Source organism: Psilocybe cubensis, chromosome 1 (genome assembly GCF_017499595.1).
Source record: "Psilocybe cubensis strain MGC-MH-2018 chromosome 1, whole genome shotgun sequence".
Taxonomy (NCBI): Eukaryota; Fungi; Basidiomycota; class Agaricomycetes; order Agaricales; family Agrocybaceae; genus Psilocybe; species Psilocybe cubensis.
In genome coordinates, this window is record NC_062999.1 from 2,399,367 (window position 1) to 2,412,859 (window position 13,493).

The 13,493-nt window shown below is 44.2% G+C and overlaps 3 protein-coding genes across 3 annotated transcripts; all 3 read right to left on the bottom strand.

Annotated features, from left to right (window-relative positions):
- Positions 1 to 25: 25 nt before the first annotated feature.
- JR316_0000781 (DNA topoisomerase 2) lies at positions 26 to 5,610 on the bottom strand (the record flags this gene model as incomplete). The annotated part of the gene is made up of 16 exons (XM_047886595.1): positions 26 to 335; positions 383 to 1,146; positions 1,199 to 1,315; positions 1,370 to 1,669; positions 1,724 to 1,960; positions 2,019 to 2,311; positions 2,365 to 2,710; positions 2,772 to 3,122; positions 3,176 to 3,280; positions 3,338 to 3,451; positions 3,506 to 3,821; positions 3,873 to 3,966; positions 4,011 to 4,950; positions 4,998 to 5,180; positions 5,232 to 5,468; positions 5,530 to 5,610. 16 exons carry the CDS (start codon positions 5,608 to 5,610, stop codon positions 26 to 28), a joined length of 4,788 nt encoding a protein of 1,595 aa, XP_047754341.1.
- A 585-nt stretch (positions 5,611 to 6,195) lies between these two features.
- On the bottom strand, positions 6,196 to 9,672 carry JR316_0000782 (Protein GCN20; the record flags this gene model as incomplete). Its single annotated transcript, XM_047886596.1, has 23 exons — positions 6,196 to 6,231; positions 6,283 to 6,342; positions 6,402 to 6,497; positions 6,556 to 6,579; positions 6,632 to 6,734; positions 6,787 to 6,927; positions 6,979 to 7,047; positions 7,101 to 7,262; positions 7,312 to 7,358; positions 7,407 to 7,444; positions 7,501 to 7,631; positions 7,682 to 7,741; positions 7,803 to 7,823; positions 7,877 to 7,943; positions 8,110 to 8,129; positions 8,190 to 8,250; positions 8,298 to 8,538; positions 8,590 to 8,678; positions 8,855 to 8,942; positions 9,008 to 9,034; positions 9,084 to 9,161; positions 9,214 to 9,265; positions 9,320 to 9,672. The coding sequence occupies 23 exons, from the start codon at positions 9,670 to 9,672 to the stop codon at positions 6,196 to 6,198; spliced, it is 2,064 nt and encodes a 687-aa protein (XP_047754342.1).
- Positions 9,673 to 10,601: 929 nt separating this feature from the next.
- On the bottom strand, positions 10,602 to 11,915 carry JR316_0000783 (Pathogenicity cluster 5 protein d; the record flags this gene model as incomplete). Its single annotated transcript, XM_047886597.1, has 6 exons — positions 10,602 to 10,664; positions 10,718 to 10,945; positions 11,001 to 11,159; positions 11,210 to 11,604; positions 11,659 to 11,721; positions 11,750 to 11,915. The coding sequence occupies 6 exons, from the start codon at positions 11,913 to 11,915 to the stop codon at positions 10,602 to 10,604; spliced, it is 1,074 nt and encodes a 357-aa protein (XP_047754343.1).
- Positions 11,916 to 13,493: the final 1,578 nt, after the last annotated feature.

Genomic DNA, 13,493 nt, shown 5'->3' on the forward strand with positions numbered 1-13,493 from the left:
ATGACGTCATGGTCTAGACCCTGCCCTATTCTGAAAACATTGATCCATCGCCCTCCGAGTCACTCGACCCGATCTCCACATATTTCCCCACTGTCTTCCCCCGCCCCACCCGCCCCGCCACAACTCCTCCCGTCGTCGTCCCTCCGTACTCACCATCTTCAGACTCGCTTCCTATCACCACCGCCTTCTTCGTCTTCGCCGGCGATGCTGGCTTCATCTTTTTCGCCAATTTCCCCGCTCCAGTGGCTTTCGTCTCCACTGTCGTCGTCTTCGTCTTTTTCGCTGGCTTCGCTTTCGCCAGCTCGTCTTCACTCTCCTCTCCAGTAGATCCCATGCTGTATCGTATTTAGTACCCAGTTGGTCAGCCAATCAATTTACATACCTCTTCCGCTTCGGCCTCGCCGGGCCCTTACCCTTGGACGGCGGTTTGTAGTCTGCCTCGCTCTCGCTCTCAGAATCCTTGATCACGAGAGCCTTCGATGCCGCCTTGCGTTTCCCTCGCGCAGGTTCCTTGGCTTCAACCATCACAACGTCCGAGTCAGATTGCTCTTCGCTTGTCTTTTTCGGCGCGTCTGCTTTCTTGCTGGTACCTGCCCGAGCTTTCACCACTGGAGCCGACACATCCTCATCATCACTCTCTGCCTGTTTGGCCGCTTTTTTAACCGGTGCCCGGCTTTTCACCCGAGGCACAAATGCATCCTCGTCGTCTTCGTCGCTGTCAATCTTCTTGGACGTCGTCACTTTCTTGGCTGCTGCTGCCTTGGGCTTGGGTGGAGGAACAACTTCTTTCTCCTCATTTGCTGGCGCTGCCTTCTTCGCTGCTGCGGCCGCTACCCGCACCCTAGGTTCGGGAGGAGGCGCAAAATCATACTCGTCGTCGTCATCATCGCTCAACTCGACGATTTTTTTAGGCCCAGAAACTTTACGTTTTGGTGGACCATCCTCCTTTAGCACTGCAGGTTTCTTGGTTTCAACCGGCTTTCGCTTCGCAGCTGCCGCCTTGGTAGGCCTGAATTCATCTTCAGAGTTATCAGACATATGACCTGTGCCAATGGATTTTCGTGTGCGCAAGACGGTTTGCTTGCGCTTGACTTTCTTCCCTTTAGCGTCCTTGGTCTTCTTTTCCTCGAACTCGAGGCAGCTCAGCTACACAAAAACATTAATAACTGGTTATCAATATGAAAACATTCATTTATACCTCCCACTCTTTCAAGAAGACGTCAAGATCCGCATTCCACAAATCCTTTGGAGACTTTTCCAGGAGAACAAGCAGCTCAGCCTCTTTATCCGCGGCTTGCTGCTTGAGTTTCTCGATCTATTTGCAGCACAAAGTAAGCACCACTTCAAGAGAGTAAACACCCCAACCAACCTTCTCGCGAGTCAGACTCCAGATCGCCATCCCAAGCAAGTAATCAAAGTCTGAGTCTGCACCGTTCTCATCCACCTCTTCTTCCTCTCCTTCATCCTCATTTTCTTCCTGAGGCTCATCAACGGCTGTAGGCTTAACGACTTTGGGAAACGGTCGGAACTTGTGTTTGCGTAGGTCCTGGACAATGTCTTTCTTTTTTCGGTTCGCCACAATGAGTTGCCTGTCGACAATCATTTGCACAAACCGCGCCTGGTTCGTCAGTTTCTCAAACATGGTCTGAAGTTCATTGGCCATAAAGTCCTGGATTTGTCAAATATATATTGTATCCTCGCTGATCGAAAGGAACACACTGACCTTGCGTTTCTGGTAGTATGACAGACGGACAGGATAGAAGTCCTCCAAGATCTCCTCGGGCGAATCATACCTCTTAATTTTGCCCTCGAAATCAAAGCAAATCATATTGCTCGTGTTAATCTTGGACGTCAACTTAAAGAATTCATGCAGTCCGACTGCCTCCGCCTTTTCCAGGTCTTTGGCAGACATCGTAACGATGAAGTGGATATTCAGATTGTCGTGGTGTTCTTTGTAGTCCTGGATATATACAATCAGCCATGTACCTTCAAGGAGGTTAGACAGTGAATTAACATACTTTGACAGTACCTTCCTTGTCCTTCTCCTTGTCGCCGGCGATCATAGCCTCGAGCTCCGCCTTGTAGGTCTGTGTCCATTTGTGAATAGGAAGCTCCGTAATTTCCACAGTGGTATCGTTCAACTTCTTGACGACACCAAGTACGTCGTACTTGTGCTTTGCCACGAGCTTAACCTCGCCCTTGAAACCACGCCACCACGGAGTCATGGGTACTAGTTCTTCGCCCTTCATCAGCCTACGTATATTGTCTACAATATCCGTGGGATTATAACAAGGGATGTTTGTACTCCAACCTACAAATTGATTCTTTAGGTTCTTCCAGAAGTCACTTGAAAAGCACACATACCTGTACCGATACCTTCTGCGCCGTTGATGAGCACCATCGGCACAATAGGCATGTAAAATTCTGGCTCAATAGGTGAATTGTCGTCCTTCTGCTGGTTGAGCAGGTTGTCATCAGATGGGTTCATGATGACGCGAGCAAGCGACGTAGGTTTGGTAAAGATGTAACGCGGCGCGGCGTGGTCCTTGCCACCCATATCACGCGTGCCGTACTGGCCCGAAGGATAGAGCAGGTTCAAATTGTTGCTGCCGACGTAGTCCTGCGCCAAGTTGACGATTGTTGCCGCTAAACTAGCTTCGCCGTGATGATAAGCGGCATGCTCAGAAATGTAACCCACGAGTTGCGCAACCTATCAAAGCAAAATTTTAACGAAACGTATTGAAGCTCAGAAATAGTGCAAGTTACGGTACCTTGATTTCAGACTTTAGCTTACGCTTGAAACAACCCCAGATGACCTTCCTCTGACCAGGCTTGAGACCGTCAGCAACTGAAGGGATCGAACGAACATTATCAGCCATGGAAAACAAGATTAACTCTTTGTTGATGAAATCGGAAAATGGGATTTCATCCATCTGATGGTCGAGATATGTCCCTGGTTTGAACTGGCGCAGCCATTCCTTCCTTTCGTCTGCCTTCTTCTTGCTGAAAGCGAGGTCGATGAGTTCCTTGTCTCCGTCTTGCGTAGGAGCGAAAGGAATCATATGTTTCTCCATGTGGCTAAAATACTCGCGAGCGTCCGCATCGGTGCTCGTGCCTAAACCCTGAATTGAAACGATGATCAGGAGACATAATTTCTTAAGCACGGAAGACAGACCTTGTAGTACTTGGAAACCCATTTCCTTGAATCTGGTGTCGATTCCTGCCACTTCTCGAACTCGGGGATTGTAAAAAAGTCGATGTGTTTCTTTCCGTTGGTAACCTTAGAAAACCGACGTCAGTTTTGACTGGGTGGAATGCTTTATGGACATACACTCACTCGTACAATTGGTGTAACGAATTCTACAAGGAATTCGGGTAGTTTTAAGAGAGATGGATAAAAGTGGTCAAAGAAGTTGATCAAAAGTCCCTTAATATGGGAACCATCGTGATCCTATTAGCGGCTCTCAAGTCAGATTGGAATCGTAAAATGGCACGAAAATATAACCTGATCTGTCATGATCATAAGCCTTCCATATCGGAGGCTGGATGTGCTCGTATAGTCTTTGTTGTGTTGAAGGCCCATTATCTTCTTGATATTCTGGATCTCCTCATTCTTCATGATCTGGTCGTGTCTAGCCTCGCGAACATTTAGAAGCTTTCCGCGAAGTGGAAAAACCCCAAAGTTGTCTCTGCCAACAACTCCAAGGCCAGCAACAGCGAGAGCCTTGGCGGAATCTCCTTCCGTCAGAATCAGCGTACAATCTTTCCCGTACTTGGTACCCGCGTTGTTTGCATCAGCAAGTTTGGCAAGGCCTAGCAATCTACAGGTTTATTGAATATAAAGCGTATGACCAGGTCAAACTACAACCGACCTTTCCCGTTTGGTTCCATCCGTCTTCTTGATTTGCTGATCGGCCTTATACTTAGCCCAATTCAAAACGTTGTCGACGATGGGCGACTTGATGACTAGCAATCGATTAGATGCGTCAAATAATCTCCAAAGTACATACCTTTCTTGATGAAGTCTTCTGTCAGCGTAGGTTTGCTACCGAATTTCGAGGCCGGCAATGTCAATGTCTCTTTAGTCTGACTGTCAAAGGTTGGATTGACAATCAATGCATTCACGAAGATCCACATATGGTTCTTGATTTGGGCAGGCTTCACCGTAGCGGCTTTGTTCTTTTTCGAGATAGCTGCTATAAGACTTTTCGTAATCTGGTCAGTGATATAAGTAACATGCGTTCCTCCTTTGCTTGTCGAAATCGCATTGGCGAATGAGACATGTTGGAATGTGCCGTCTGATACAGTAAAAGCAACTTCCCATCGAGAGCCCGCTTGTTCGTAAATAACACTTTGTTTGGGTTGAACAGCACCTCCAGAATTTTCGGAGGCCTCGGCTTGAACTGAATTGACATAAAGATCAACATATTGGCGGAAATTCTTGATTTTCAGGCGTTCATCGTCCAAGAACACTTTGATGTCCTTAACAACTCCAGCCATGTCATAAACACGTTTTCGCAGAAGGCTGGCAGTGTCTTCGTCAATCTTTTCCATTCCAAATCGTTTCAAATCCGGCTTGAAAGTGATACGAGTGTACTCTTCGCCTTTGGAATTTTTCGTAATCTTCGGCTTGCCGCATTTACCCATGTTGTCAGTCCACGTTTGCTTATATTTTTGCATTGAATTTTTGTCGGCCGTTTCGACGGTAAATTCATGCGAATAGATGTTGGCCAACTTTGCACCATAACCATTGCGACCTCCCGTGAGCTTTTTCTCGTCGTCATCGTAATTAGAGGAGGAAAGCAGGTGTCCAAATATGAGTTCTGGAACGTATATTTTTTCAGTCTCGTGAATTTCGATGGGTATGCCTCGGCCATTGTTATAGACAGAAATGGTGCTTTCTTCGACATCAATATTGACCTTCAAGGTGTCCATATTTGGGTCATTTATCTAGACACACTGTTAGCTGAGTAGCAGGGGATTTCTGGAAAGATCACCTTGTTATCGGCGGCATTGACAAGAATCTCATCCACGATTTTGAAAAAACCAGGTACATATCTGACATCTCGGTTGATCATACGTTTAGTTGTTGCATCATACGTCCACATGTGCTGAGTAATAGTTTCGACACTGCCAATATAAGAATCTGGACGCTTCAAAATATGCTCCAGTTGAGAGAGCTATGGAAGGGATGAGTTGTGTTTAAAAATTAAAAGATTATGCACAACAACCTTTGTGTAAGTCTCAGTGGCAGTCTTCTTCTTCTTTGCTGGAACTAGCTTGCTCGTTGAGGCTTTCAAATCCTCGTCCTCGGACGCGTCATTGTTCAAATCCATGGCATATTCTTCTACATTATCGTCGTGATCGACTAGGACTTTCTTCTTCGACACAGTCTTGGGCTTTGCCTTTGTCCCTGTTAGCATTGGCTTCGCAGAAGCTTTAGGTGCAGTCTTCGATTTGGCTGGTGCCTGTTAGAAATTTGTGAGTAGGTCGACTTGGAAAGAAAAGTTGTCTGCATCGCGTCCTAACCTTCTTCTTTTCAGGTTCATAGTCCTCGGAATCGGACCCAGAAATGTTCATACTGAAGTTCTCTTCCTCAGAAGAGCTCATTATTACAGATGAGGTGAGGAAAATCGATAACAGGTGTGTGCCGTAACGTTGTAAGTTGGTTGAATGTCAATTGACAATGAATCGGCACCGTGACTCTCAGTGCCACAATTTCAACCTCGTGACCGACGCGTTGCTTATTATTGTTTGGTACAGTGGCTGTGGCCTTAACTAATTCAAAGTCGTGATTTTGACATATGCAAGTACATTCGATTCCACTTGTGGATCCAGACGACAAGGACCCATATACTTCACGTTGTGTCCAACATCCAGGGAAAGGGTGCAACTGAATTTCATCTGCCTGCCTATGTGGGACTCCCAACTATCCTAGAAATCGTTGATAGACCGACCCAGAACGGACGAGTCACTTGAACCCAAAATAATTTACCAAAAATATAGAATGGACTTGACATACTACCTCGTCACCAATGCATGCAAACAGTACACCAAATAAAGCTGAGTGTCATAGGCCAAAACCAGATTAAAATAAAAAGAAAGAAGTGAGAATCTCTCTTTTTTTTCTCCATTTTTAGGCCACTTCCCATTTGGGATACCCACCCACATGAACGAAAACCACAATAACCGCAACTAGGGCTTCATTTTTATATTGCTGACAATGAGGTTCTAATGCAACCTTATTAGAACTGGCTTGACATGTAGCCAAGAAAAACGTACCTTATAGCTTTGGACGTCCCCCTTGAATTTCTTGACTGTGCCGTCTCCGCAAACCCATAGCTGACAAAAAACACATCAGAATGATTAGATCATACGTCGAGCCTTGCATAAAACCTTACCTGGTTTGCGACCGTCGTGATGAACCTTTCATCGTGAGAAATGATAATGACACCACCATTCCACTTCTCTAATGCCGTCATGAGAGCATCAAGCCCCTGGTAAAGTGGTAAGGTATTGTGGAAACATGGTAAGATTGGTGAACTTCCTCTATACCTCAATATCAAGATGATTGGTAGGCTGGATTGACGGCATGCGTATCAGTCAAACTCAGCAATTAGTATGAAGTGACACTTTCCTCGTCCAACAACAAAATATGAGGCCTCTGGAGCGACAGTAATGCAAATGCTACACGAGACTTCTGACCTCCACTAAGCGTCCCGATAGATTGCAGCCTGATTGGCGAGGTAAATCGTCTTAATTCCAAGAATCGGGGAGCCAACATACCCAGTCATACCACTGATCTGGAAATTTCCCAGATGTTGTCGGTATTCCTGCTCAGTCTTACCGGGAAATTTCGAAGAGAGAAATTGGACTGGACTCATAGTCGGGATCAACGATTCTACGTGATGTTGCGCAAAATAACCACTGGAGAGATGATAAACAAAGGAATTAACTCGTATACAAACAACTACTTACACTCGTAAGCGTCCATTACGCGTTACATGTCCAGAGAGAGGTTTTAATTCTCCAGTCAACAATTTTATTCTGAAAAAAAGTCGATGTAGAAGAAGAGAAGAAAGCCTTGGAACATCACTCACAGTGTTGATTTTCCTGCTCCATTAGCTCCAACCATAGCGATACGTGAATCAAGACCGACGTCGAAGTTGACACCCTTAAGAATCAACTTGTCAGGGGAATATCCAAAAGTAACCTCGTTCATCTGCAACAAGGGCGGAGATATCTTATCGGTCTCTGGAAATCTAAAGTGGATATAAGTGAATGAAATATGGCTGTAACTGTGTCACTCACTTGAATTGCTCAGTTTCTTCTTGTTCAGGGGGTTGCAAATCAGGCAGCTAGATATGTATCAGAAAACATCCAGCTGAAGATTGACGACTTCGTACTTTTTCTAAAATCTTAATTTTCATTTGGGCTTGGGCAGCTATACATATAGAATATAAGTGAAAAAAGATGACGCATGACACCCTTCGAACACACCTCTATTAGCATTGTATCTCCAGCGATCGATAAAGGCCTGTAGATGTTTGCGGTATTCCATTTGTGTTTCATACTCTTTCTTCAAATTTTTGTCTCGTTCCGATTTGGTTGAATAGAATTGCGTAAAGTTTCTGAGGTAAAAGTTAGTTCCTTAAAATATAATGCAAGATGTTAAGCATACCCTTTGTAATAATCCAATCTTCCGGAGTGCTGATGCACAATATCCGTGGCCACTGCGTCCCTGATAATATAAATCAACTCAACAAAATGGTTTGAGGGACGGATTATACGCTATAGCGTACAGGAATGCACGGTCGTGCGATCTGTATATTCCAATAAGCATCGAAGGCCTGTAGAATCGACGAACATAGCTCACACAACAAGGAGAGTGCCCGGCCATGTTTGAAGATAATCTTCCAACCAAGCCAAAGCGTTAAGATCGACTGTAAGGAATCAGATTAAGTGGTGAATCTCTTTTAAAAGAATCAGGAAGCATGATTTACTGTGGTTTGAGGGTTCATCCAACAACAATAACGATGGCTATGAAAGTTTATAGCGATGTGTATTTCCTCGAGGATACTTGATACTGCACCTTTACAAAGAGCGCACGAGCCAATGCAAGTCGCATCCTGAACAAATAGTGGTTCATTGTAATTATAGTAACATTTGTTATCACATTGAAAGCTTACCTCCAACCTCCACTGAACGATTTTGTAGGTCTTTGCTGATCCTGTTCATCGAACCCAAGCCCTGATCAAATCAACAACTGTTCATAAATAGCTACATGAGGCACTGACCTGCGAGAAGCGCAGCCGCACGCGCAGGCCCACTGGCAGCATCCATGTCCGATAACCTCGTGTGTACTTCAGACAACCTAGCAGAGAGCTCTTCTCTGGCATCCACAAAACGTTTATCATCTCCTTCGGCGTCTAACTCTGTCAACTTTGCATCAAGAAGAGCTTGCTCTTTCATCAAATGATCACGCCAAACATCAGCTTTGAGTACAGAATCAATAGCCGAAGTGTCATCTCCGACGATCTATCCCAACATTAGCTCTGGAATGAAATGCGATATCGATATGTCACTGACCTCTTGTTCTACAAATAGAATCGTGATATGAGCAGGGATGGGGACTTCACGCATTGCAATTTGTCGCAGAAGGGTGGATTTACCAACACCTGAAAAATATCAATTTAAATTTCACAGACATCGAAGAAAGCCCGAACCATTGCGCCCAATTAGTCCATAACGACGTCCGTGAGCTAAAGTAAGTGTGGCTCCAGATCTGTATGTAGCAAATAGATGAGATCCTGTGCAAAAAAAAAAAACACACAAGAAATTACCAACAATATACGATTTGAACCAAAGCTGACGTCGATTGACGGAAGATGAATGTCTTTTGATTTGTTTTTTGATGCTGCACTAGCCTCCAGAGGATTAATCTTCATGAAGATAATAGAAAAATATCATCAGTTCAAACCAATCGTCTCAACAAATGGCCACCCACTTTCATAAACATTTCTTCGTATGATTGCTAATGAATGGAATTAGTAACTTATGCGCGGAGTGATTCAAAACCGTACTTGTTTACGGTGAGCGTCCAGTAACTTGGAACCTTCATATAGCAAATCTGTTCTGCGTGCCCGTTTCTCAAGTTTGGCCTAATACAACTTATGAAAACAGCCTCCTTCAACAGAGGCTATCAACATCTACCTGAATCTTGGCTTCTTGTTTTTCAAGCTTTTTGACATCCACTCTCGATGCTCTAGTAGAAAGAGACGTTAAGAGATATGCATTGAACGTGAGAGATTCCACATACTTTCCCTTATTTATTGACTCCAGATCCACCCCTTCTGAAAGAATGAGGGTGTTGGAAAGATGTGATTTACTCATGTCCATAACCTGGTCGAGTTTCTGCAACTTGGGACGAGACTTGTTTTTTAATCGGGCGTTCAAATGATCTTCTAGTATGTCGCCAAGTCGAATCATAAGTTTTGCTAGGACATCATTGTTGTTTCCAGCAACAGACTTTAAGATATCATGTGCAACTTGAAGAACATCTTCCTCTTCTCCAGCATCGTCCACAAGATATCCAGCAAGGTACTGGACAATGACTTCCTCTGTCCCAGGAAAACTTGATCTGATCTCTTCTGCGATATCTTCAGACGACATGTCGATGTAATTTTCAACGTTAAGATAAGGATTTCTTATGATGGTTTGGTTAAATTTCTGATTTGGTTTTATCGTGAAGTCGAGTCATTGACTTACTTCGCTGCAAGGAATGGCTAGAGTGCCGTGTGTCGTCGCAATTAGACTGCGCGAAGACTTTGTTTCGTAGAAGAGCAGAAAATGTATCCGTCCTAAATGGAAAAAGTGGCGTTGACAGTTCGAACAATGCTTGCAATTTGATGGCCTCGAAACCGTACTGAGATCCTACTTACTGTGTCTTAACATGATCAAAAATGTCACACGTGATGCAACGGATTTCACGCAGACAAAGCGATAGTTGCTTTCTATTCGCTTTCGGAAAACATTTTATATCTGATACATTAGCGTAAGAAGGTGGGCTGTTGACAATTACCCATGGGTCTTCGTATTTTTTATTGCTTGTTGCACAATAATACACATATTACAATTGAAAGTGAAAGACATATGAAATCACTTTCGATAAGTCATAAACTTTGACTGCGAAGCGTTCATCAATCTGTTTGCTAGCTTTCAACTTGCAATGACCCGTTGTGATCATATTGTACATTTGAAGACGGTGAAGCACCCTTCGAAATAGTTGGATGAAACGTAAAATAGATTTGTTTCGTGGATCAGTATAGTGTAGGAGTCGGTCCTGATGGATGTCTCATGCAGGCTAATTCGAGTCGGCGTTGCATTGAGGGGTACGGGAATCTTCATCAAGGATGCTGCATAATCAAGAATATAACATGGCATGTTAGTACAACGGTTCTCAAAAAACGTTAATACGGATCTTGCAGTTTGATAAGTATTCATTCTTTGAGGTTTCACTTTCATTAATAACAATATGCAAATAGATCAGATAATTATGTCACCCAAGTTTAATGCATTAAATCGACCAACCAGCCAGTGGTTTACTGCGCACGGCCACGATTAAATCCGCCGCGACCGCGGTTATTTCCAAATCTGCCACGTCCCTACATGATTATGGTCAAGAAAAGGCTGTAGCATGAAAACTTTAATTACTTACACCTCCATTGTTGTTGCCGCCATTACCGTTGTTGCCGCCATTACCATTGTTGCCACCATTGCCGTTGTTGCCGCCATTACCATTGTTGCCACCATTGCCGTTGTTGCCACCATTGCCGTTATTGCCACCATTGCCGTTGTTGCCACCATTGCCGTTGTTGCCACCATTGCCGTTGTTGCCGCCATTGTTGCCTGTGTTTGCATTGCCATTACCGGCACCAGCAGTGAACTTGTGATATATATCTTCAATGCCATGAAAAAATAGTATAATGTGAAGAACTTACATATACACAGTCATCCAGAGACCCATGTTGAGCGACTGGGGCTATGGCTGGTTGATGGTTGGCAGCTGCATTAATTGAGCACAGGCGATAGGCGCCAGCTGGCAAGCCTGTTGTAACGTCTGCTGTGAGAATGCCATTCTCAGCTGCGTTATTCAGACCCTATATGGCATCAGTCTCAGATATTCATAAGAAGCATCCGTCTAAGTCACCTTGAAGAATGCAAATTTCCTTGGGTCTGTTGGGGTAGTTTGAGAGAGTGACGTCAATTGCTCTACCACAACGTGAGAGTGACCGACGATGATTCCGGCCCCGTTCAGTTGCTGAGGGGCAGCGAAATAATTTTGCTGAGCGTTAACAAAAGCGCCTGTCTGCAGATTCCGGATAGCCATCCTGATGGTGAAAGGCACATTGGGCGCAATAACATCGCCGTTCTTCGGGTTTGTGAACTTCGAGGATGGCATTTTGTCTACTGACGGAATAGCGCCAATAGGAACGGGGTTACATGAGCCAGTTTCAATTTGTTTGCCATTGGTGAGGGGAAGATTTGGGACCGTGAGGCAAAAATTGATGAAATTATTTGTCGACGTCAAAGATGGTACCTGACCTGAAAATATTACTGCGTAAGCTGACGCGCGTTTATGTGATCATCTGTTTTCACCTTCGGTGGGGACGTCTTGTCCGTTATTCGAAAATCCTGTTGCAATGACCTTGGGATCGAGAGCTAAAAAGAAATTCAAAGGCGTGTAAACAAATTGGAATAGCAGCGTGAGATCCCAATTTGAGCTCACTGAAGGACTTCTGAGGATCCGTGGCTGGAGCATTACCACCTTTCCGTTGATTATTTTGGCGAGGAACAATCCCAGCATACACTCCAGTGATTGCAGGTACGAAAATGAGAGCGATTGGGAACTTCATTTCGGATAATCGAGAGATATGAACTGGTGTAAGTGGCGGAAAGACCAATAAAATACAACAGGCTAGATATATACATGCTCAGAATGGTGTATTAACGATTAAAACCAGCACTCACAGAGCAAAAACAAAGCTCAGGCAGCACGGCTGCAAGAAGCGAAATAGAACGAAAGGAGAGTGAAGAAAAGAAAGTGGGGCCTGCATTATGCTTCCCAGGAGTTACAAGCCTTATGTAGAATCGGTGTAGAACCCAGTCGAATGGTATGTCGGGTCTGTTTCTACGGAAACCACGAGGGTTCGTAGATGGTTGGTGGTCATTGCAAGATCGCTGCCGGTGCGGTATGCATCATTCATCCTCTTGGTCCTTTGATGGGAAGGCACAGACAAAATAAACTTCCGAGACTTCCATTTAAAGAGCAACTTTGCATAATTCTATTGGATAAAGGACAAAAAAAGAGTCTGGAAAGACCAAATCTGACATTTTGCCGTGCAGGTGTAACCGATGCAAGGGATAACAAAAAGACTAGTATACAATTATTTGTTCTCCAATCCGAAGGACAAAATGACCACGATCATCGATATACAGACGAGACGGGGATCTCGGTTAAATTTGCAGAAATTACTAGTAAATTTATTTATATACAAGTCATTCTCTTTAAATTTCAAGAACCCACTTGATTCGTAAAGCGCGAAATTCAATAATTGTGAATACGGAGGACCTACTGGCAGTGTCCCTTTTAAGTTTTGTGGAACTCAGATGTTTTGTAATTGCTTATACAAACATCAGACTCAGAACCAACGTCATCAGTTCTGCCCGTTCCAGTGGGTTCTGAACTGCAAATATCATCAGCCTGGAAAACCAACCTACTGCCTATCCATTCCCTCGGATATTCTGGTAACATTTAATATGTAATGATGGTAGTACGTAGGAAGCAACCGTATCAATGGTATGCCATCAAATAGACCAAACCACAGGAGCACCCGGATTTTCTTATTGACACATCGGATTGAATAGTCACAGAGAGGCTTGGCCAATCCCGCCAAGCCTCTCCGAGCGCCGTATGTATTGAGCCATTAACATTGACAAGGTGCAGCCTATTTTTATGTCAAACAATTTTGTTTGAATTATCACAATTAACAAGGATATACAGTATAACGTTCGAAGTCAGACGTAGATGCATTAGCGCCCGTGTATTTTTGAATTGCCTGGGAGCGTTAGTCTCTCCTAGACAGACTTCGATATCATGTGACGGTAAACGTACAGGAGCGTTACGTCACCGAAAGATGAGCGCAGTGATGTATCGTTCCTCTGATTCAAAGAAGTTTGGCAGCTACATATTTTCATATCGATTCATTTTATAAGTCTACACGTACACATACAATGGACTTCACGAAGCGCAGTATGTAGCTTGAGGACGAAGAAGACGAAAAAATCACGGCAACATAGCGAAACCGTCGATGAGTATTTACAAAAAAGGTGAGCTATGAAACTAACATCCATAGTGCCACCAGCAGCATCCTTAGAGGCGTTTTCTTCTCAAACCGGAAGGTATGCCGGCGCTTTGGTGCAAGATCGTAACT